This window comes from Glycine max, chromosome 16 (genome assembly GCF_000004515.6).
Source record: "Glycine max cultivar Williams 82 chromosome 16, Glycine_max_v4.0, whole genome shotgun sequence".
In the NCBI taxonomy this organism is placed as follows: Eukaryota; Viridiplantae; Streptophyta; class Magnoliopsida; order Fabales; family Fabaceae; genus Glycine; species Glycine max.
Window position 1 is genome coordinate 139,660 of NC_038252.2, and position 23,376 is coordinate 163,035.

The 23,376-nt window shown below is 32.1% G+C and overlaps 3 protein-coding genes across 10 annotated transcripts; 1 reads left to right on the forward strand and 2 right to left on the reverse strand.

The window, feature by feature from the left end:
* Positions 1–78: 78 nt before the first annotated feature.
* Positions 79–4,920, reverse strand: LOC100800353 (uncharacterized). The gene is made up of 2 exons (XM_003548301.5): positions 941–4,920; positions 79–861 (listed from the first exon to the last, which is right to left on the reverse strand). Exons 1-2 carry the CDS (start codon positions 1,083–1,085, stop codon positions 200–202), a joined length of 807 nt encoding a protein of 268 aa, XP_003548349.1. The 5' UTR covers positions 1,086–4,920; the 3' UTR covers positions 79–199.
* A 3,372-nt stretch (positions 4,921–8,292) lies between these two features.
* Positions 8,293–15,116, forward strand: LOC100792953 (MACPF domain-containing protein At4g24290). 5 transcript variants are annotated; one of them, XM_014769144.3, is made up of 8 exons: positions 8,293–8,310; positions 9,061–9,342; positions 10,226–10,464; positions 11,384–11,585; positions 12,180–12,248; positions 12,332–12,521; positions 12,612–12,778; positions 14,063–15,116. In XM_014769144.3, the coding sequence occupies exons 2-8, from the start codon at positions 9,082–9,084 to the stop codon at positions 14,750–14,752; spliced, it is 1,818 nt and encodes a 605-aa protein (XP_014624630.1). In that variant the 5' UTR covers positions 8,293–8,310; positions 9,061–9,081; the 3' UTR covers positions 14,753–15,116. The 5 variants fall into 5 exon arrangements, with proteins under 5 accessions (XP_014624630.1, XP_014624629.1, XP_014624628.1 ...); XM_014769143.3 differs by lacking the exon at positions 8,293–8,310 and adding an exon at positions 8,349–8,577; XM_014769142.3 differs by lacking the exon at positions 8,293–8,310 and adding an exon at positions 8,350–8,602.
* Positions 15,117–16,667: 1,551 nt separating this feature from the next.
* Positions 16,668–20,163, reverse strand: LOC100780350 (uncharacterized). 4 transcript variants are annotated; one of them, XM_041010176.1, is made up of 4 exons: positions 19,124–20,163; positions 18,566–18,634; positions 17,291–17,705; positions 16,673–16,933 (listed from the first exon to the last, which is right to left on the reverse strand). In XM_041010176.1, the coding sequence occupies exons 3-4, from the start codon at positions 17,564–17,566 to the stop codon at positions 16,784–16,786; spliced, it is 426 nt and encodes a 141-aa protein (XP_040866110.1). In that variant the 5' UTR covers positions 17,567–17,705; positions 18,566–18,634; positions 19,124–20,163; the 3' UTR covers positions 16,673–16,783. The 4 variants fall into 4 exon arrangements, with proteins under 4 accessions (NP_001242123.2, XP_040866110.1, XP_040866109.1 ...); XM_041010175.1 differs by having other exon boundaries at positions 18,819–20,163; XM_041010174.1 differs by having other exon boundaries at positions 18,566–18,672; positions 18,819–20,163.
* Positions 20,164–23,376: the final 3,213 nt, after the last annotated feature.

Sequence of the window (23,376 nt, forward strand, 5' to 3'; positions counted from 1 at the left end):
TTTGTTAAAGGTATTGGTTAGTATTTGTTTTATGTTTTTATATATTTTACGGCAGATTGTGTTGGCTGGATTGCTGAATCGAGAAACAAACTAGTAATTTACGTAAAATACATTATCTAACACTTGTGGGCTGGCCTGTATAAAATATGATACAAGTTAGCAATAGGTGAATTTGTGAAAATAAGAGATTACACGGTATTCATTCCCAGATAGATTTTCTTCTAGGACTCCTGGACACACTATGAATTCTATCATGGGCATAGGATGGCGGAGAGTCATCATAGTAGGCGTAACCTCCTCCTCTGTCTCCTCTGTGGGTGAGTTGTCTGGTGATGTTTGAGTAATGATAGTTAAAAGAGGGAACCCTTCCTGCACCAAGCCGTTGAGGATCCTGGGGGGGTCTAGAAAAATGAAAATTAGGGTGATGATATTGCTGTTGTTGGCCTTGATGCTGATGATCCAAAAACACACCAAGGTCGGTGAGGGTAGGAGAGCTTTGGACTCTATGCAATGAATTTGAATTGGAAAAGCGAGGGGATGCATCGGGGGAGTTTGATTTTGGGGAAGAGCAGGCAGAGCCCTTCCTGGGGCTTGCTCGGATGATCCCATTTATGGCGTCGATGTAGCGCTGCTCCAACAGATACGGTTCGCACGCAACCAAACCTGTTTGCTTGGAAGGGGGAAAGAGGAATGCACGGAGTAAGGCTCCAGTATGGTGCCGATCGTGCTCCTCGATCATGTGCTTCACATCTTCCTCTGTTCTCACCGACACCAATGCGTCCAGATCTTCTGGTATCAGCTGGTATTTTAGAACCATATCTCCGACTCCCTCCACCATGCTACTCACCTTCTTCATTAGCTCTGACAAATCAAACATTCAACATCACATAACATATTAACGTAACATTTCTCTCGAATACACATACATACATACACATACCGGGAAATGTGATCTCACGAGGGACAGAAACCACACGAGTCTCGCCTCCAACATACCTTAGGAGTCCATCGGAGGGTCTTGGAAGGACCTTCCCGCCGTAGCTGCATAGGAACTTCACTTTGTTTCTGGGCGACTCGTCCCCCATTATTATTTCATTGCATTCAGAGCAGAGCAGAGGATATAGAAAGAAATATTAGATCAGAGGACCAATTTTCTATTTCCTATTTCTGCCAAAGAATCTGTCTCTCCTTTCATTCTCAAACACACACCAACCATTATTCCCGCTCCCTTCCCTTCCCTCTCACCTTATTCATCGCCAATTTTGATTCCTCTCTAACATTTAAATGACAAATTATAAACGGACATCATCTTCTGACCAAGCAAAATTAAATCTCTAAATTTTGTTATGAATATTTGAAGAATTTTTATTCAAAAGCCACCTTAATAATTTTATACAGTTTCAAAAGAAACCGTACGTAATTGGAGCCACTGTAATTATATCCCTTTCTCTCTATTTTGTTATTTTTTTTTATTTGTAGTAATCTACGTACTAAGGAATTTATAATATTCATGCATCAAATTCAATCAATTGGATTAGATCTCTTTAATTCCTACCTGTGTGATACATTTAACACGGATTTATACTTTTTGAGCTCAAATATGTTTAAAATTTCTAATAAGTTTTTAAATTTGCTTTGGGATCTAATAAAAAAAATTCATTGGATTCGTGATATATTAGAAATTTTTCTATCACCAGTTAGGTAATGGTGCGTTAGTCAGCGGCTAAAAAATTATCCCTATTTATTTTGATTTATATATCTCAATTTCTAACAGTTAAAAATCCTCATAATCAATTAAAGAAAAAGAAAGAAAAAAAATACAGATTTGTGCTCCCTCACTCAGACCGGGGGAATCCTCCTTATTGTTCTACCAACGTACAGTGAATCAGACCACTTCACATCCATATCCATCAAAACACCAACAAACCAAAACTTTGTTTTTAGCAAATAAACACTAATCAAAAAAAAAAAAAAAACCTTTGAAATAAATTAACAATAGAAATCTGAAGCCGAAATTCGAATACAAAGCAAAGCAATGAAAATATTTAGACTTCATTATGTCTTTAGCAATTTGTTGGTTTGTCTATTTAGGTCTCATAAAAATTTACATTTTTTTCTAGTTAAAAAATTCAAGAAAGCAAAAGTCATTACTCATTAGTGATTTCACCACTATCCAACCAGAGATGTACATCTCTACCAGTAATGATTGTTATGGTGATTCCATGTATATATGAGTCGTGAGACACCTTGAATACGACAGATCTTGCTATCAAACCGAATGTTTTGATTGATAATTTCCAATAAAAAGTAGGCATAAATTAATACAGTTTTGGTGGATGGATGAATGAATATTGAAAAGTAGTAAAGTGGTACATGGTAAAATATTTGAGGATCCTCCGAAAGCAGAGCTAGAGTCGAAGGAGGCGCTTACAGGCTTTGAGGATCTTATTGGCGCCTCCTCTCTGCTTCTTCTTAGAGGCAATAGAAGGTGATGTTGTTATTGGCGTGTCCTCCTGGTCGTGGATCCTGCGGTATCTTTCTGAAACCGATGAAGATCTTGTCATTGAGAAAGCCCTCTGAAACTGAGATGAAGAAGACACTGAAGCACTCCTTCCCAGTATGACTCCAAATCTCTCTCCCTCATGATCCATGGATCTCCGGCTGCTGCTGTCATCATCGCCGCTAATCCTCGAATACCCATTCATTGGGAAGGTAGGTAGCAGCTATAATTAATTCATATTTGACTATAGATAATAGAGCTGGATTTCAATTCATTCATTTTGAGAAGCCAGAAGCCAGAGGAATTTTTTATTTTCTACCTACGGGTTTTTACTGAAAGTCATTCATCAGAAACTCACATGTCATGTGTTAGAGACATTCAATTCATGTCGCTTCCCCACACCACTCCACCCTCAATATTCGTTGCCTTGCAGATTCATTAACTGCTCATTGCTATAAAATACTACTATCTCTTCCTTTTTAATCCTTGGATTTCTTTTTTAAAAAATTGTTTCTATTTATTTATAGCTTACAAAGTTCACCATCTCATTAATTATTATTTTGTTAATTATACCTTTACTCGTCTTATAATTTTTGATTAATTTATTCATATATTTATTGTAAAGTAAAAATAAGGAATTCCACCATAATTTTATTAAAATCATTGTATTTTTTTATCTTTACACATAATGACCAAATAAAAAGAAGAAACGGAGGAAGTAGTTGATAGACATGGATATTTTTATACAAGCACTGTTAGCCTTGTTTATGGACTGCTACATTTGCTTGGTCGGTACAAGGTCGTTTTCTATTTTAATAAAAATGAAGAATTTTGAGGGACCATTTGCAGCTTTCATACGGAACTACATCTGGATATGAGATGGGACGGATCAAACCACAGTCCAAAACTCGTGCGTATTACAATTTTTCATTCATTCTGGCTTAAAAAGCTGTATATAATATCACTCGTTTACAAATTTATTTTCCAGGTCACTCTTTGTTTAAAGTTTAATTTTCAGCCATTTTGGCTTAAAAATCTATTATACTATCACCCAATTTACTAATCTTTTCAGATCATTAATCTTAAGACTTTTTTTATATAAAAAAAGTTAAACCCTAATGTTTAATTTTGGTATATATGAAAGATTAATAATATAAATTTAAAGTAAATATTCAATTTTGTCTTTGAAAGTGTTAAGTGCTAACAATCTCATTCCTGAAATATCAAAAATATTTTTTAGTCTCAAATTTGAGAAAATGGTGATGTATTAGTTCTTTCGTTAACTCATCACAACAGTTAATGAATACGATGGGTTATTTTGTTGATTTTAAATATTATCTTTTTTTTTTAATGTAACCCTTTATTTGTGATCATTGATTGCCAGCAACTACTTCCTCTCTCTCTTCCTTTGTATAATCTTCTTTCTCTTTTTCCTAACGAATCAATCTACACACATCTTCTCCCAAACGACTATCTTTTCTCTTGTTTGATCAATGACTTGTATCAAACTTTATGGGTTGATATCAAATGGGTGGAAAGTTAGCATCTAGGTTTAGTGGAAGCAAAACGAAAGTGTAAAATTATTGACAGCCATTGTGATTTTGAGTCTTCCAATAGTAGTGGATGCAATGAGTGTTATAAGGAATGTAACGATTAGGTTATTTGAACCTCGAAAAAAATAACGAGAAGGATGTTCTACACTTGTCCTTTGTCAAAGGTTGGTTTCATTTATGTCATAAGATGTTATTTGTTGTAGCTTTGCTTTGTGTCATGAAAAATTTATGCACTGACTGAATTTAGAAGCTGTGATTTGATGTGCAAGATGATGTAAGCTATGATTGTTTTGAATGGGTGTATCCTATTAAAAAAAAGTGAATAGAAGAAATTAAAGTGAAGATTGACGAGTTGCATAAAGAGCTAAATATTATAAAATACTTAGTTTTTCTGAGATGTATGTTGGTGGTGGTTTGTTACTTGTGGTTGGTTTAAGGGTGTTGTAAGTGAATAAAATTGTAATGTAAGTTATTAGTTGGTGGATATTTCAACGGGTTCCATATTTTGGGTTTTGGTCAATTAATTGTGTGGACTATATTGGTAGTTAGAGGTATTGTTCATGGACGACATTAACATTAAGTATTATTATTGAAGGACTTATTTGTCATCGAGTTGTATTTTAGTGACATTGGATTAGTTACTTTACCTTTCATGTGGTGTATATGACATAGGTTTGTCTTTGTCTTCAAATGATGCAATAAAAAAGTTTTGCCATGATGGCTATGGAGGTTGTGAGAGTCCTGTCTCTCACTCTTGACAGAAAGAAGAAAAGACAAAGACTTTCTCTCACTCTAATAAAGGTGGGTGAAAAAATGTGACCTTTTGTATTTTACTAGAGATTATAAAGATATTATATTTTGCCATCTCTAAAGATATTATATTTTGTCGATAAATTAGTTCCAAGTGACTCATCACAAAGTTACAAATATCAAATGTTGTCACATCACCATTATATGTGTCACATATGCATAAAATTTAACGTTAACGTTGATGAGTTAACAGAAGAATTAATATGTCATCATTTTTTTCACATCAGGAACTAAACAATATTATTTTTTAAGGATGACATTTTTCGCATTTGACACTTTCAAGAATAAAATTGAATATTTATCCTAAAATTTATATTATTAATCATTAATTTCTCATAATTATCAACAACTTAAAAATATTTATTCTATTTTATTCTCTTTTTTACTTATGACACGTATAATTTTGATAAGGCATAAATATATTTTTAATTCTCATCATAATACATTTATTTTATGATTTTAGTTTTAATTCTTATAAAAGATATTTTACACTTTTAGTTTCTGTATATTTTTTCACACCTTATAAAATTATAATTTTTTTATATAAATCTTTATTATATTGAAAAATATTCATTTTACTCCTTATTTTTTTAAAAAAAAATCATATATGTGTCAAATATATCATGTCATCATCAACAATGACTGGAATCATAAAAACAAATTTTATAATACAAATTAATAAAACCGAGGAAAAAATTATTTATAAGAACAAGCCATGAAATAAATATATTTATAGAGATGATAATCACTTTTATCATAATTTAGTGTCTATTTGTTTATATTTTAACTAAATGTTAAGTCACTTATATTGTTTGTAGTTTTTTCTTTTGCATTAAATTGATTTCTTTACAAAACTTAGTTCCATTTATTTTTGATTTTTTTATACGAGTGTATTTGGCAAGTTGCTTTAAGAGTTTATAAATTAATTTTATCAGAAGTAAACTTATTTAGTACGATAGCTTATTTTAGTAGTATATATTTTCATATATTATTTGACTATCTTGTAATAGCATATTGAAGATTGAAGGTGAGTTATTTAATGAATTGCTTATTTTAAGATTTCGTTTAGTCTTTTTAATCACTGAAAGAGATCTAGTATCATATTAAATTTCTTAAAATTAAAATTGATTATTTCTACAAGCAATAATTGTTGGGATTAAAAAATATTTTGTTGCTTATAATAGAACTAAAATTCTAATTGAAACAAAGTTAGCATAATAAAACAAAAGTATAAAAGTGTGGCTAAGGTTGTTTAAAATTATACCATTCAAGTAAAATGTGTTACTTGAATATGATGTGGAATTATGAGACCAATTAATTGGATGTGCTGCTTAAAATGTGAAAGGTTGAATGATTATTCTTCCAAAACTAATTAAATTCCTACCCAACACGTGTAATTCTCACTTTCAACTCATTTCATTGCATAGCTCCCTTTCATCACTCACTTTCAGCTATGTCAAAGGCACCTAAGTGTATTTTTTAAAATATTAAACACATTTATTGTTTTATTTAATACTAATTTTTTTATGAAACACTAAAAAATAATTATAGGAAAAATTATGAAATAATATTTTTATAACCATTATAATTAGAGTTTAATATATATATATATATATATATATATATATATATATATATATATATATATATATATATATATAACAGTTTTAGATTATCATCCAATCATAAATTTGTGATTAAATGACTAAGATCTTTTATACTGTTAATACATAAATTTTTTTTCTTCTTATAATAAGGATGTGTATTTAATTAGGATCTTAAAGTATTTCAAAAGAATTTTTTGTAAAAAAATATTCAATTAAGATTTTTAAATAATAGAAATAAGTCTTATGATATTCAATTAATATTTCCTACTACTTTAAAAAAGTCTTTTGATATTTAAAAATATACAAATTTTAATTAATTCTTTCTTAGGATGAATTTTAATGAATTTCATAAATTTTTTTATGAAAAAACACACATCAAGCAATCATCCAAACCCTGATTTCACGAGACTTTTTGTCTTTTCCTGTAAATTGATATCTTTTTTTTCATCACACATAACTCCTTATCTTTTGATTGAAAACAGTAAATATTTATAATTTTTTTACTCTTTCGACCACTTGTCAACTTGTCTTGAAGCATGTGTTATAAGAAAAATTTTCAATTCTTTGAATTTGAGGAGAATCTTGATTACATGCTTAGAACGCGAATATATATGAACACAATAAATATATAGTTTTAAGAAACATGAGAACTTGACTCATGTATAAGTATATATAAATATATAAATGAGGTTTGAAACACTTATAGGATATGTTTTTTATTTGATCTGATCATTATTATATGAATGACTATAAGCATCCATACTACTAACAGTGATATATAATTTTTATACAATTAACATAATTGAAGGAGAATGAACTTGTGCTTGTAAATATAATATGGAAAATTGATTTGTTATGGAATATATTTATTTTTTTTTGCATAAGATAAATTTTATTTAAAATATTTGATGGACAAAATTCATGAATCTTTATCAATAATTTTAAATATTTTTTTAAAAAATTTACAGAATTCTTTAAAATCTTAAAAATTCATAAAGTTCTTTAAAATCTTATGAATTTATATTTTATAAATTCATTAAAATCTGAAATATAAAATTATAATTATAAAAATCTTTTAAAAAATCTTAAAAAGCATCCTCAATCATCTTTTAAAATTCATAGAATTTTTTTATTTCTAAGAGTGGATTATATACGGGGGATCAAACTTTTTTTTCCAACAAATTTAAGTAAGTTAATGGATGTTGTCAAAGTGAAATTTATAAAATAATCTGTCATTACTCTTCAAAATACTTCACTATGCCTTAACGATCATAATTTGCAAATTACACCAAAAGTGCAATTATTATTGCTAGAATTGTAAATTTGGTCTCTTTATTTGTTCCAAATTTATAATTTTGGTTCTCTTATAATTTAATTTCTCAATTTTTTGTGATTCCATTATTTCAGTCTCCAACCCTGAAATTAGATATTGATGACTATTTGTCAACTTTGACCGTGATGTGTTACATTTTTATTGGATATTGATCACCACATATTACATTTTTATTGGTTATTTGACCGTCACGTGTTACGCGTTTATTGAACATTAATTTTGTACACCTAATTAACGTCAATCTTCAATAAAATCACGACATGACAATCAACGTCTAATAAAGACACGTAAACCTATAACAACGTCCTATTTCGGGGTTTGGGACTGAAATAATAAGATTGTCAATAAACTAAATTATAAGAGGATTAAAATGAAATTTTGAGAAGGATAAAGAAACCAAATTTATAATTTTATCTTTATAATTTTGTACCAAGTCAAAAAGCACAGACAATGTTATGGGATAACGGTGGCCTAAAGTTTGTGAATCCCATCTTCCAAATCCAAACTGTAATCTTGAATGCTATTATTGCTCTCACTACTCGATCAATTATCAATAGTTAAAAATTTAAAATTTAAAATTACTCTTAAGTTTATGTTATGTTATGTTAGTCCACTACTCTTCCAGTTCCCATTCATCTCTGCTTCTCTCTCTCTTCTCTCTCTTCATCTAAATTCCCCCCGAAAAATCGAATTTTTACTTTTAGGGTTTTAAAATTCCTGCTACTGCCTATCCTGATCTGCGATTAGTGATTGGGTGGCGGCCCCCATTTCCGAGTCTGTGATAAGCTCATCTTGCACCGTAATTATGATTATTATTATTGTTATGTTTTTTAGAAGTTTTGACTAAGAATGCATTTGTTTGTTATAACGCACACTACATACTTAGCTCTGGCTCTGGGGTGGGCGGGGCATGAAATGCCTGAATTCTAGCCAAGTTTTTTCATTAGTGGGGCAGTATGCAGAGTTGAATCATTGCGGGATTTATTATTACTTTTTTTTTTTTGGCTTGGCATAAAGGAGTAAATGCTTTAATACTGCCTAGTCTGTCTTGAAAATTTCTCCTTTGTCCGTTTTGAGATGAATCTGTCAGTTTTTTTCCAAGTTACCTTCCCAGTAATCATTTATATACATGTTTTGTGTGTTTTAAATGGTGAATTGATTTATATGTGTGTTAACCAAGTTCCTAATGTTCTAAGTTAAATTGACTTAAATAGCTGCTTAAGAAGGCTGAACTGTGGGGTTTGGTTTTCATTTCAGTTAAGAGTGATGTGCTAAGACATGGCACTTAAAGTTCCTGCTCGTAAGGCTGCCGAGATTGCAATTGGGTCCATCGGCCGTGGTTATGATATATCACTTGATATAAGGCTTAAGTATTGTAAAGGAGATTCCATAAATTCACGTTTAATTGAGATAGATGAAAATGATGTAAGAGAGGTGGTACTACCTGGTGGAGTTTCAATACCAAATGTTTCCAAATCAATAAAATGTGATAAAGGGGAACGCACACGGTTCAGGTCTGATGTTCTGTCTTTTCAACAGGTAAGCTTTCCTGTTTTTCTTCAGGAGCTGAATTCTGGAATCATGTATTTGCTTGAATGAAAATTTTGGCTGTTACTTAGAAATAAATTATGAACATTGTCGTGCATCATTTTACCCGTTTCCTTTCATTTTTAGTGTTTTGCTTTTGATCTCCTTATTGCAATGCACTTTTCATCTTTAGTATATAATAGATGGATTGGATAGATGCATTAACAACCTAATCACGTATCGTGGAAATTCAGTTTTGAATTTACTGAAATGTGGGAAGGTCATTACTCTAGCCACATCTTTCCAAAGTGGCTTTGTCATTACTGTCAAAACTTTACTGTATGTGTTCAAAACCATGATATATGATGAAGGAAAACAGCTCAGCCCATAAAGAATCCCCCTTCTCATTTCTTGTGTTTTGTTTGGAACTCGCTCCATCTGGTCATTTGTTGCTGAAATGTGTTTTCAGTATGACGTGTCCTGGTTGCTTGGCTATAATAACACCAGCTGTCCAAAGTCAATGAAGGGTTGTCTCAACTAGTAGGATCAGGCTGTTTGATTTCTGTTAATAATCCTTCCTCGGTAGGTTATCTGTAAATAGCCACTACAAGCTGCAAAAGCATGTCGCATGCCATAACCACTTAGTGTCATATATGTATGATGTATCACTAAGTAGCCAAATCATCTTAGAATTATGAATCTGTTATTAGGTTTCTAAAGGCTTTTAAATAATTATATTTCTGAATGCTTTAAGGGACAGACAAAATGTTTCTTTTGTTTATAATTTGTTGTTTCAGTGGTAATGAATTTTCTTTTTGTCAACAGTTTTAAGTATTAAGTAATGCATGCATCATCTCCCTTTCACTGACTGTTTGCTCCTTTTAAATGTTTTCAGATGTCAGAGCAATTCAATCAGGAGTTATCTTTGACTGGCAAGATTCCCTCAGGTCTTTTCAATACAATGTTTGAATTTTCTGGGAGTTGGCAAAGAGATGCAGCCCATACGAAGTCCCTTGCTTTTGATGGGGTGTTAATTACACTTTACACTGTTGCATTAGAGAAGTCTCAGATGGTCCTCAGTGACCACGTTAAAAAAGCTGTACCATCATCATGGGACCCACCTGCATTAGCAAGGTGAATTGAGCTTTGTTAATGTAATCTTGACCAAATGGTGATATTATTTCCAATTTTCTTGTCAAATGAAATATTGTCACTCTACATTCTAGTTTTGACATCTCGGTCAGTTCTTGGAATTATGGATACCTTCTGATTTCTAGCTTCTTAATGATTGAGGTTCTATAACTGATTTTTCATATCAAAAGGATACAAATGACCTTTAATGATAATTAAGTAGATATAAATCCTTAATGAAGAATAAGTGGAGGTTCTCCAACATATTACTGTTGTTTTATCCCCAGGATTATATTTGAGATTTCTATCTTCACCCCTATATGACATTCACGTGGTAGAAAATTTGTTAGAATGACTGTATGAAATATGAATGAGGTTAATGATTTGAGTTTCACCTGTATCCAGGGAGATAATTGTAAAAACACATTTATGTCATTATGTGGTTACATATCCGAGTATTTTTTCAATGAGATTCAATTTCATTAGGTTGACTTAATTATATAATTTTTATTGAACTTTTCTTTGCCGATCAATGTTCTTTTTATTGAAAAAAATGATATGGGCTTATAAATAACAACAACAACAGCAACAACAAAAGGGATTTCATTGTTGATGTATGCCAATTATAGCCAATATCATGTGATATAAACCTATTTTGGCATGTTTGTTCTCTGGTTTTGGTTGCTTATTTGCATTTAAATTTTGAATATAAAACTTCACAAATGGTATTATGGTTCTAAGTTCAAATCAAATTAGGACTGATTTGGATCTATAATCTTTCTTCACAATCATGTTGAGATGCAACTTAAATTGACTGTCTTAAAAATTATTTAATTGTATTAGGGTTAACTCTACTCATTTATCTTTTTACTGTATTTTTGGTTTGAGACTCTGGCCAACTGTTCCTATTCACAATTTTCAGGTTTATTGATACCTTTGGTACCCATATAATTGTTGGTATGAAAATGGGTGGAAAAGATGTAATATATTTGAAGCAGCAGCACTCATCAACTCTCCAACCTGCTGATGTTCAGAAAAAATTGAAAGAGATAGCAGATAGGAGGTTTCTAGATGCCAATGGCCACTATAGCATTGCTTCTGATCAAGTTTTCCCTGATGACAAGGTTTGTGAAGAATTTTGAGCTCAGGGACCAATCTTTATTTATCCTGCTATGTATATATTTTGCTATTTCATTAAAACATCAGAATATGGTTTCTTAAGAATGGATGGTTCTGAGATTTGATCGAGTCTTTTACTGTATTTTGCTTTGATATTTCATGCATTTAATGTCAGTACCAAAGCTCACTGTCCCGTATATATTTTGATTAAACATTGTCAGAACAAAAGAAAGGATATCTGCATGAACTATGAGGTATACTACAATCTGGGCCATTAAAAAAAAAGTTACAGTGGATCATAGATTTTATTAATTGAGAGTGGCTGATTAAATGAGAGAGGAAGTTAGGGGAGAGTTCAAAGGTCTCTTGAATACTTGGAGTTGGAGGGTTAGTGAATATACTATTCTGCACTATCTTTGTATCTTCAATCCTTCATCTCTGATCTTGTATTCCATTGATACAGACCCAGAGATCATTTCTGTTAATAAGCATTCCTTTATCTTTCTATGTTCTGATCTTGTTCTATTACAATGTTCATTCTTGTGAATTTTCATTGGGTTGAAACTTGAAAGTAGCTAACCAGTTTTGCTTCCCTTCAGTTCAGAATCAGGGAGCAGAGGCTAACATTTGCTAATATTAGTCCATCAAGTTCTTATTCACATAAGGAGGTGTGCTTAAAATATTTAACCTTGACAATATTTTTAATATTTATATTTACAATCCGCAGTTTTCCTTAAATTATTTTTTATAGCAGGATATTGTAAGCATTTGCAAGAGGAGGGGTGGGAGGGAGGACAGAAATATATCCCATAATGAGTGGTTGCAAACTGTTCAGTCAGAGCCTGATGTGATCTCAATGTCCTTCATTCCAATTACGTCTCTATTGAATGGAGTGCCAGGGAGTGGATTCTTGAGCCATGCCATAAACCTTTATTTACGATGTGAGCAAAATTGCTATTTTTATTTGCATACATCCTATCTAAATAACATTTCCTTTCGGTATTTGTCTATAACAATTGTCCATTATGCAGATAAACCACCGATTGAAGAGCTCCACCAATTCTTGGAATTCCAGCTGCCAAGGCAGTGGGCACCTGTATTCAGTGACCTTCCTCTTGGTCCACAACGGAAGCAAAGGAGTTCTGCATCTTTACAGTTTAGCTTCATGGGCCCAAAGCTTTATGTTAACACCACACAGGTGAAATTTTGTTCTTGGTCCTGGATATCTAGGTATTCATTGGTTGTGCCTCTATGGGTCGTAACTAATCACATTCATGTCTTTTGGTTTGTCATTTAGTAGGACCATCCAATAAGGAAAAATATGTGTGAGGAAATTTTGAGTGAAGAAGCTTTTAGGATTTATTTTTGTTAGCATGTAGTGGAACCTAGTCTTGCAAAAAAAAGATGCATCTTTCTTGTTCGTGTGGTAATATGTTGTACAAATACAATACGTGTATCCGATAGGATGTGTATCCAATATTGTGATACCATTATTGTAAAATATATAGGATATAATAATAAAAAAAAAAAAAACTTCGTACCCCATTGCCCAGAGGCTCTTCGCTATGCGAAGGTATGGGGGAGGGATGTTGTACGCAGCCTTACCCTTGCATATGCAAAGAGGCTGTTTCCGGAATATAGGATATAATACGTGTATATATATATATATATATATATATATATATATAAGTTCATAAAACATAATATACATATATAATTGTAATTCAAATTAAGAACATACTTCTAGCACATTACTAAAAAAAATAAAAACTATAAACCATTGTCATCATAATTCACTCTCTATTGTTTACAAATTGAAATAGTATGAATCTCATTCCTTCATTTAAAGGCTTATGCCTAAGCTAATTATAACTTATGGAGAAGTTCATTTCATTTTTTCTTCTTATTTTTTTCAAGCAATCCAGTAGTTGTATTGGATTTTCATTTTTTTAAAGGCTTTGATACTTCACAGTTATGTATAGGTGAAGTATTCAAGAGTATTGGTATTGGATAGGCAGGGTTATGGATACATGAAGCAAATTAAAGTATTAGTGCTTCATAGTGTGGTATAGACTAAAATGCTCAGTATATTTTATTGTTTACATTCATCAATTCAAAATTTTTTAAACTTAGACGTTTTATTGTTTGTGGTCATTGATTCTCTATTTCATTTTGTTTTTGGGTGGAACTCAGGTGAGTTTAATATACTATAGTTTCTTTGTTTTAATAGTCCACCACATGTAAGTTTTTGAAAGCATCCGTAACTCATGATATTGGTAGTGGTGTTTCTAATATGTGCTCATGGGCACATGTTAAGAACACAAAATATTTTTTTATTAAAAAAGCAGTTAAGTAATTAGAAGCATTTAATAGGATATCTTTAATTCTTCTTAACACATGCCATCGGAACACACTAGAAAAACCCTATGAGTAATTTATAACCTCTGTGCTGAAGCCAGGAATACTTGTCATGTTATAACAGGTTGATGTAGGTAAGAGGCCAGTGACTGGTCTCCGTCTTTATCTTGAAGGTAAGAAAAGCAATCGGCTAGCTGTCCATTTGCAACACCTTTCATCACTTCCAAAAATCTTCCAGCTTGAAGATGATCCAAATGAAAATGTTCGGCGGAAGTCTTATGATAGGAGATTTTATGAGAAGGTTCAATGGAAGAATTTCTCTCATGTGTGCACTGCTCCGGTGGAATCTGAGGAGGATCTTTCAATAGTAACCGGAGCACAATTGCAAGTTGAGAATTATGGCATAAAAAATATACTCTTCTTAAGACTTCGATTCTCAACTGTGTTGGGAGCTAAAGCAGTGAAGCATCCTGAGTGGGAGGGGTCGCCCAAGTTGGGAGCCAAGTCAGGACTCATATCCACTTTAATCAGCCAACATTTCACGACAACATTTCAGAAGCCACCTCCGCGACCAGCAGATGTTAATATAAATTCTGCTGTCTATCCGGGTGGCCCTCCTGTTCCTGTGCAAGCTCCTAAGCTTCTCAAATTTGTTGACACAACTGAGATGACCAGAGGACCACAAGAGTCTCCTGGCTATTGGGTTGTCTCTGGAGCAAAGCTTGTTGTTGATAAGGGCAAGATTTCTCTCCGGGTTAAGTATTCTTTGTTGACCATGGTATTACCAGATGAAGAGATGTTGGATGATCAATAGCTGATTCCTTGCCTCCAGCAAACAAGTGTTCATTTTTAAGGTGTGGTAGGTCGGGAAATAAGAAAGAAGGTAGAGGGTACTACTAGCTATCAATTGTCTTCAAGAAAATTGGCTTTCGTTTTGCTAATCAGGGAGGCCTTCTTGCAGAGAGAGATAGGGGCAAGTGTAAGTTACTCAAGGTGTGCAGTGGCTTTCCCCTTGTAATGTTGACTTTTACAGTCCAATACCATGACTTGTTGAAATTTACTATTAGAAATCAATTCCACTCTGGCCAATTAATTACTTATCGTGTTTGGATAGGATCACCTTGACAAATTATGGTGTAAACATTAATATATATATATAAATTTAATACGTTGAGAAATTATGTTATCTTAATCATTCTCATTACTGATTTTAGTTAGCAAGTTCTCAAGCATAACTTTTTTAATGGGGAAGAGGATGGGCGAACACGGATGATGATAAAGAAAATAGTATTAAAGATGAGAGTGGGACTCTAAGTCAATTTTCCATTTTCATCCGTGAATGTTTGAATTGAAGTTAGAAATGTTGTGCGTGTATTTTAATACAAATCCAATAAATAAAAACAAAAATACACCTAATTTCCAAACATGCACTAATATTCTTTTAGGACCAAGTTTGTATATTACTTGTTATGTGACATTTCATTGTTTGCTGCTTGTTTCTTTACTTTTATAACTGCAAACAAAGTGATAGTTACGTCCAAAATATTTTGGCAGGCATGTCATAGAAATAATATCCTAAAAGCTCTTTTAGTAAGATTTTGGATATAAGTTGTATGCCACAAAATAATTGGTTTAATTGTATTTTTGGTGATATATATTATTTTCTAAAAAATCATTATTTCTGAGCTATCACTACCAAATACAAAAATTCAAAAATATATAATATTAAGAAAACATTTATATAATTCACATCATAAGATGAAAACAAACATCACATGATCGCATTTTATTTAATGAAAGGAGTTTCTTTTAAGAGAAACTCATGAAGAACATGTTTTAAAGGATTTGAATATAGTTTGTTTGTTCGAATTATTCTTTCATACAGTTAAATACTAAGAAAGAGGAAAATATAACTTGATAGAAGAGTTAAGGATAAGATTAAATAGCACCAATCACTTAGGTTAGTGGAAAAAAAAAAAAAACCATGAGTTAAGGATTCTACAAATAATGTAATTATATCCATGACTTGCGTGCTTAATGCTTAATGAAAAAAAAGAGAATTGAAAAAGACAAAAAAATACTTAAAGACTTTATTAAAGTTACACAAGCAATTTTATTTATGAGAAAGTTATATTCCTAGAATAAACTCATTCTTTAGGTTTAATATATTATAATAAATAGATAGATATATAGATGGTCTTGACATTAATTTTAGCAAAGAAGAGATGGGGTATTGTTGTTAGTGTGTATATGATTTTTGGTGAAATAAAATCTAAAACAATCGTTTGACCAAAGCACAATTTTTTCTTTTACATTTTTTTTCTCGTTACATGTGCAACCATTCCTCTAAATGTAACTAAATTACTAAACACAGCCTTAGTAGTTAGTTGTTTCCTCGTGATGAGTTAGTTGGTAGTTACAATTTGCAAGTTATAGTTGTGGCGGTTTATATCAATGTATAGGCTCACCACATTTGACATCACTCTCCTTTCATGATGACTGATGAGAGGTACCATGAACGGAAGAATGCCGCTCGTTATACTTACACTAATCACTAATCACTAATCAGCCACTTCCATTCTAATTAAGGCCAAAACCAAAACACACTTGTTTCATGGTTCATCCTAAGTGTGGTTTGATCTAATGGGAGGAGAAAGAGAAGCGAAGTCAGCATTTTCTTAAAACATACCAACTTCCTATTTCACTGAAGAAAACATGAGACTTTAGTATTGACACATAAATAATACAAAAATATATGTATAAAATAGACACAAGTGGGTGGTCTGATCTGGTCTCTGAGTATGTGTATACAGAGATGTTAGAAAAAATAGCGCAAATTAATTAATTAATTAAATACAAAATGATGTTCATGAGAAGGCCAATAAACCCCTTCCCTTTGAGAAGGCAGCAGAGGGGCAGGTTGGGCGATGTATGTAGGATACTGCTGCCCTGGCATTAAGACTGAGAAATCAGATGCATAATTAGATGCTGGAACCTGTCACGTACAACAAGTAAATATTGTTAAAACATGAATCGCATAACTAGTGTAAGTCAACTTTTCTGATTCAACCACCATAACTTTCCAAAATACTACTATAATGCTCTCACTTTTTGTATTGTTATGGTCAAACATGTTTTGTTTTCTGGGTGGCCTGCAGGTTATTCTCCTTTATTTTAAAATTTTGAAGCTTTAAATAACATTATTTATCCCCATTCAATTGTAAGCCTTGGTGAAAGTGAATAATTATTATTTTCTAGTACTTGTTAACTAACACGGGTTAATTATCCCATGCAGAGAGAGATGAAACAGTGAATAAAAGCTAGCTAACAAATTATGAAGAGAGAGACTTACTGATTGTGCATTTCCTTGTTTTCCTGGTTGGTCCTGAATCTGATAACGTCGCAGCATAGATTCTGGTGGCGTGGGTTTGAACAAATGTTCAAATATGGCCATTATAAGAAACATTGAAATCAAAATGGCCGTGGCAACAAAACCAAAAGAAATAGCACTCATAGATGTCCCTAAGCTTTTCCATGGAGCTTCCTCATCAACTCCTGTTCCTGTTTGTGATGGACCAGTGTTTGAGGATGGATATATGTTCCATGGCTTTGATCTTTCATCGCTCATGCTACCTATCTATCTATGTCACTAATACTTTTCCTTCTCAACTTTTGTTTTGTCCTTCTAAAGAGATAAATTTTTTATCATTGCCTGAAAATAACCTTAAGCATCATCATGGAAGCCAACTTAGTTGAGAAATTCTATCCTGAAACAAGTGAAAAACAGAAAGCATCAGTACGTAGTCCACTAAATAGACAAGTTCAAGGTAGAAATGGGAATTTTTTTTAACATGCACAGTAACATCAAAACATTCTATTCCACAATTAAAATCATCAAAGGGAAGATTCAAACATCACCAAGCACAGTATAACCATACGGCTTAAGACTAAATGTCAAACAACAATATCAGGAGATCCTCTTGTAAGGCCAATTATATGTATGAATCTGGCATCCAATCTTCGCAACAGTTAATGCATTATTTAGCATCTACACAGATATGAGATGACTCAAAACAAGAAAGAATGGAGAGAAATGAAAACCACTTGTGTAAATCTAATCTAACAACTAACTGGTCAATTTTAAAGGTATTTATAGCAAGTCATTGACACTGGGCTAATAGAAGTAACCATGAGAAGTCTTAAAAGGCACAATTAGATGAATACTTCAAGTAAATAAGTTTAATGAAAAAAAATGGCTAGCCTGAGGTAATTATATTAAATGCTACAAGCACATGTATGGCCTAGTAGAATCTTGTAATAATAATGATATTGAAAAGAAATTTTACCTCATGAAAACAAATTGCATAAAGGCCAGACAAATTGATTAGTTTCGAAGGACATGATAAATTCAAAACAGCAGCTCTTAAAAACCATTTAAGAACGATGCAAAGAGTTGAAATTACCCCGAAAATGCAACAGAACAGGTTGTAATATTAAAGCATTTGGAAATGTCATTGAGACAGTAAGAGGAAGATTGGCACAATGCCCATCCATGTCAATAGACTAAGTGTCATTGTGCAGTAGGTAAACAGAAATAAATCAAATTAACTCAAGGGAATAAACTTACCTTTCAATTTGTCTTTGTGACAAGGGATCACCTTGAAGTGTGTTGTTCCAATTTCTTAACTGACATCTTCTGAGACAAGAGCACACTTGTTTATTTATGCTATTATGCTTCACACAAACATGATGCTCAGAACGGTTAGCTTTATACCAATAGAAAATGTAAAGACAAAGGTGTATGATAATCCTATTGGTACACTTTTCTATTTATGTTCCCATGTCGATGATCCTGATGCCTAACTTATTGAATACTATACCTTGTCAGAAGAAGCAAACTTTAAGAAATAAAAAAAGAATGGGCCTTGCTGTCCGGAGAGCCAGAGCAAGAATTTTCAATTACTACTTTTAAAACTAAAAGTAGTCATATTTAAGGCTGGATTTCATCTAGGTTGTTGTAGTTAATCCAAGACTTTAAATCACGTGAATAGTGACTCTTGGTGGGACAAGTGCAAGCAATAATTTCCAACTACTATTAGAAATGACAACATTCCTTTGATATGTATGAATCTAATAATTATATGCATTTGAAAATTAAACGACAATTTTCATGATAAACACATACTTATATACGGTAATGCACCGAATAAAAGGAGATACGCACGAGGTTTGGAAGTGGGGGGAAATATTAAAGACAAGAAACAGACTGGAGGCACCTCTTTGAGGATTAAAGCCTAAAATCTCTCTTTGATGATAGATAGATAGATAGCATTGATGTATAGAATTCCCTCTCTTCCAACATAGCCATTCAAATTTAATCATGAGAAAGATTGCACTATGAATCTTTCATAATCTCATAAAATCTCCAGTGATTAAAAGACATGAAAAGAAGAGAAAAAGGCTGCTGCAATATCGTGCAAATACCAACTCAAACATTACACAAGAAAAGAAACCCAGAAAAAAAAAAATGAATACAACACACACAAGTAAAATAGTAGTAATGATTATTATATAATAAATAATTATCAAAAAGGAGCGGGAGAAAGAAAGTTTGACATCCTACAGCTAAGCAGCAGTAGAACATTCATGATTCAAGTGAAGAAAGAAATGATTTTATGGGGAAAAAGAAATAAAGTGGTGATGTAGACCACTTTTATATATTGGCCAAAAATAACCTGGTTAAAGGAAAACCATAGCTTTTATCACTTGATGTCAAAAGCCGAGACTATTAATTACCATCTACTAGCTAAGTTTTATGTTAATCATTCATCCCCAAAACTCAAACTAATTACTGAAAAGAATGAAGCAATAATTAACAAAAAAAATTATTAAAAGAAAAAGCATTGAGTAAACATCTTTTGTCAACGAGACAATCAAACTGTCTGAGGAATATATATGAAAGCTTATCTGTAACTATCTTAGCAACCCCCCTCCAAAGAAAAAGGTAAGAAAGAGATGAATTTGAGGAGAATAGGGGGGAAAATAGATGCAAACATCACTTTCACTTTACTGTGTTACAATCAATTGGTTTAAGACGACATTGTATGAACTACCATCCATAATTATTGCCCAGTTTGACACGGATGAAGGGGTAAATTGTGGGCTCCTTATTCCTCAAGTTCTCTCAGTACTTGCATTTGAAGTAATCCAAAGAATAAGTGTACAAATTCTGAGTTATTTGAAATCACATACATACACACTGTTTTAAAGCATAACAGCTAAAGGGTCGGTTGAAGAAAAGAAAAGTGTTGGCGATTTGCATGTAAGACATGGTTTTTGACAAAAGAAGATGGCCCCGTGACAAGAAAGCGCCCTAAAGAAAATGTTGAAAAATAGATTGAAGCATAAATGTCATCATCTTAAGCAACCTTGACTTTTACAACAAAGAAAATAAATTCTACATAGTCCAAACAAGAGACTATAATTAGTTAAATTGGTGAACGTGGAGGGCAGGCTGTGCTGTACTATATTTTATGATCTCTGTCACGTTCATGGGCTGTTTTTCACCTGCTTGTTCAGATCATCATCACACCCCAACTCCACTCTCCCTTCATGCAAGTTTCACATTATTTTATTACTTTTTTCTTTTTTTAACTTTTATTAAAAATAAATTAACTTTGTAAAACGTTCCATACCATTTTTTTTTCTTATCGTGGTACTAGTACAAGTATCTATCACTCGAAGCTGTGATTAATCTTTGCCAAGGTCGTGAGCGCATTTAAGGTAAGTATTTTTCACCCAACATTTTTTTATTCCATACACAATACCTCATTCAACTCATTGACAACTTAATTAAGAAATACAAGTCATTACTATTTATATTAACCGTTGTTATTGGTACATTCGATACATATAATACGATAGTTGATTAAACAAACCAATCCTACAAAGAAAGAAAGAAAAATGTATAAAACTATCAAAATAAAATTAAACAAAAGATTCTAGTATATAACATGATTTGCATTAATTATCTGCTTGCTGTGTACTCCTGTATTACTGATAGAAAAAATATAAGAATATTATAAAAAAATGATCATAAGAAATGTTAATTAAATTTACCATTTTCGGTTGGCTTGGACATTTATTTTATCTTCAACCAAAATAGGATTAAGATTTAAATAGATTGTTTTACACTTTTGTTTTGTTCATCATGAAACGGAAGCTGCACTGCATGCGATTGGATTGGGCTCCATGGAGTGGTGTATAAGTGGGATTAACCAATTAAGGGTGATGCTAGGTGCACCCAGTATTATTGCTGGTGCACCCAACATTTAACGTGAATGGACAAACATGCCCTGATTCTAAATTTAAAAGTTGTGCATCCATCCTTTCTTTTCACGTGTTCCGTACGAGCCCCCCTCCATTCTTCTTCCGTGCGCCGTCATGTCATTTTCCTTGGCTGTGTCGTTGGAGTTTCTTCTCCTTCGTTGGCTGCCGTATGGATCAAGATGATCCATGTTAGCAATAGGATCCGCTTTACTCATACGGATCAAGTTGAAAAATAGATATTTAATTTTTTAAAAATGTTTTTAATTAGGTATTTTATTTGTTAGTTTTGTTTTAAAAATAGGTATTGTTTATGTTTTAAAAAATAATATGTATGATTGCATGGTGTTATGAAATAGTTTTAAATTTTAATAGTAAATAAATGAATTTTGTAGTTGTTTATGTTTAAGTTATTTCAATGAAAATAGTCATATGTTATTTAATTATATAGTTGTTATTTTATTTATGTATTTTGTGTTTTAATTATTTAGTCATATATGGTGTTATGAAATAGTTTGAACTGTTGTTATTTTATTTCAATTAAAAATAGTCATATATAATTTAATTATGTAGTTGTTATTTTATTTATGAATTTTATGTTTTAATTATGTAGTCATATATGTTGTTATGAAATAGTTATAAATGGTGTTATTTTATTTCAATGAAAAATAGTCATATATTATTTGTAGTTATAAATTTTGTAGTTGTTTATGTTTATTTTAATAGTAAATATTGAATTTGACCAAAAAATGCATGTTTGTAAAAATTTGCAGATTATGGTTAGAACTAGAGGGTTAGATCGTGTCTTAGGCAGGATTATAGGTAGAACCCTGGGGAGAGAGGATCATCATGATTCAGATGATGTTCCCTAACGACAAAGACCTACAACATCTGCACGTAGGCAACGGGAAGTTGCCCTTATTGCTGAGGATGATCTTGTGCTTACTGAAGACGTACATGCACATGGTGAATAAACTGTTAATGATGCTGAGGGATTTTCAAGAGGTGGTTTGCGTGACCCAGTAGTGCTGACTAACTATGGTGACCATGTTGCAGTTATTGTGTGGAATGGAGAGGTATTTAAAATTTTAAAATAAACTTATTTGTCATAATTTAATTTTTTTTTTATTATAAGTTGATCCGTAAGTTTTATACGGATCAACTTGATCCATATGTTGAAATTACCCATACGAATCAAGTCACTCACCCAACAACACCGTGTACCTGGTGTACCTCCAACGACGAACCAACCATCGTCGACCTGTAACACTTTTACCACCACCGAAGCGGCACCTTTTGTTGAAAAACCAACACCAAAAGGAGAAAGCAAAGAAGAAAGCGAACCAAGCGAACCGTAAATGAAAAAAACCTTAAACATAAACTTAAAAACTAAGAGGAAAGGTGCAGGGACATTTAGGAAATTATAAATGATTGTTGGGTGCAGAAGCAATACTACTTGTGCACCTAGCATCACCCACCAATTAAATAAGTGATGGACTTTAATATATGTATCTCTCAACTTAACACCTTCTTCTTTGGGCCCATTCCTAAAGGCTTGGGAACTGGGAACATGTTGCAATTTCACTAGAGTACTGTCAGGACAAAATAAAATTACCATAACAGTAACATCATAGACACCAAGATAGTTGATTTTTCCTTCGATGAATTCTCGGTTAATTGTCAGAGTTAGGATAATTTGCCTTCTTGAATGCCTCATTTTTTTGGATAATACTCAATTTTGTCTTTCTCTTTTGAATAAACCATGTAATTTGACTATAATCACATCCTCAACTGGTTAAGGCCTTGCACATTTTTATGGTATGTTTTTATAGTTTTTTTTACATAATCATTAAACATATTTTTCAACGCAGAATTAAGGATGTGTATTCAATTAAAATTTCAAACAATTTTAAAAGACTTTTCTTTAAATAAAAAAAAATAAGTCTTATGATATTTAATAAAAAATATTAAGATTTCTTAAGTAATTCAATAAAATCTATTGGTATTTAATTAAATTTTTTTATAACTTAAGAAAAATATTAAAAAATATAATATCTTGATTAGGGATGTTCACAAGTACAGGTCACATGCTAATCTAAATTGACCCAAATC

What these genes read in the sequence shown, in the direction of transcription:
- LOC100800353 (XM_003548301.5), bottom strand. Translation starts at nt 1,085, where the DNA reads ATGGGGGACGAGTCGCCCAGAAACAAAGTGAAGTTCCTATGCAGCTAC. An exon ending in TCGTGAGATCACATTTCCCG is followed by an intron (nt 862 to 940) that starts GTATGTGTATGT and finishes TTGATTTGTCAG; the next exon opens with AGCTAATGAAGAAGGTGAGT.
- LOC100780350 (NM_001255194.2), bottom strand. Translation starts at nt 17,566, where the DNA reads ATGAGCGATGAAAGATCAAAGCCATGGAACATATATCCATCCTCAAAC. An exon ending in AACAAGGAAATGCACAATCA is followed by an intron (nt 16,934 to 17,290) that starts GTAAGTCTCTCT and finishes TGTACGTGACAG; the next exon opens with GTTCCAGCATCTAATTATGC.
- LOC100792953 (XM_014769144.3), top strand. Translation starts at nt 9,082, where the DNA reads ATGGCACTTAAAGTTCCTGCTCGTAAGGCTGCCGAGATTGCAATTGGG. An exon ending in GTTCTTATTCACATAAGGAG is followed by an intron (nt 12,249 to 12,331) that starts GTGTGCTTAAAA and finishes TATTTTTTATAG; the next exon opens with CAGGATATTGTAAGCATTTG. An exon ending in CATAAACCTTTATTTACGAT is followed by an intron (nt 12,522 to 12,611) that starts GTGAGCAAAATT and finishes TCCATTATGCAG; the next exon opens with ATAAACCACCGATTGAAGAG.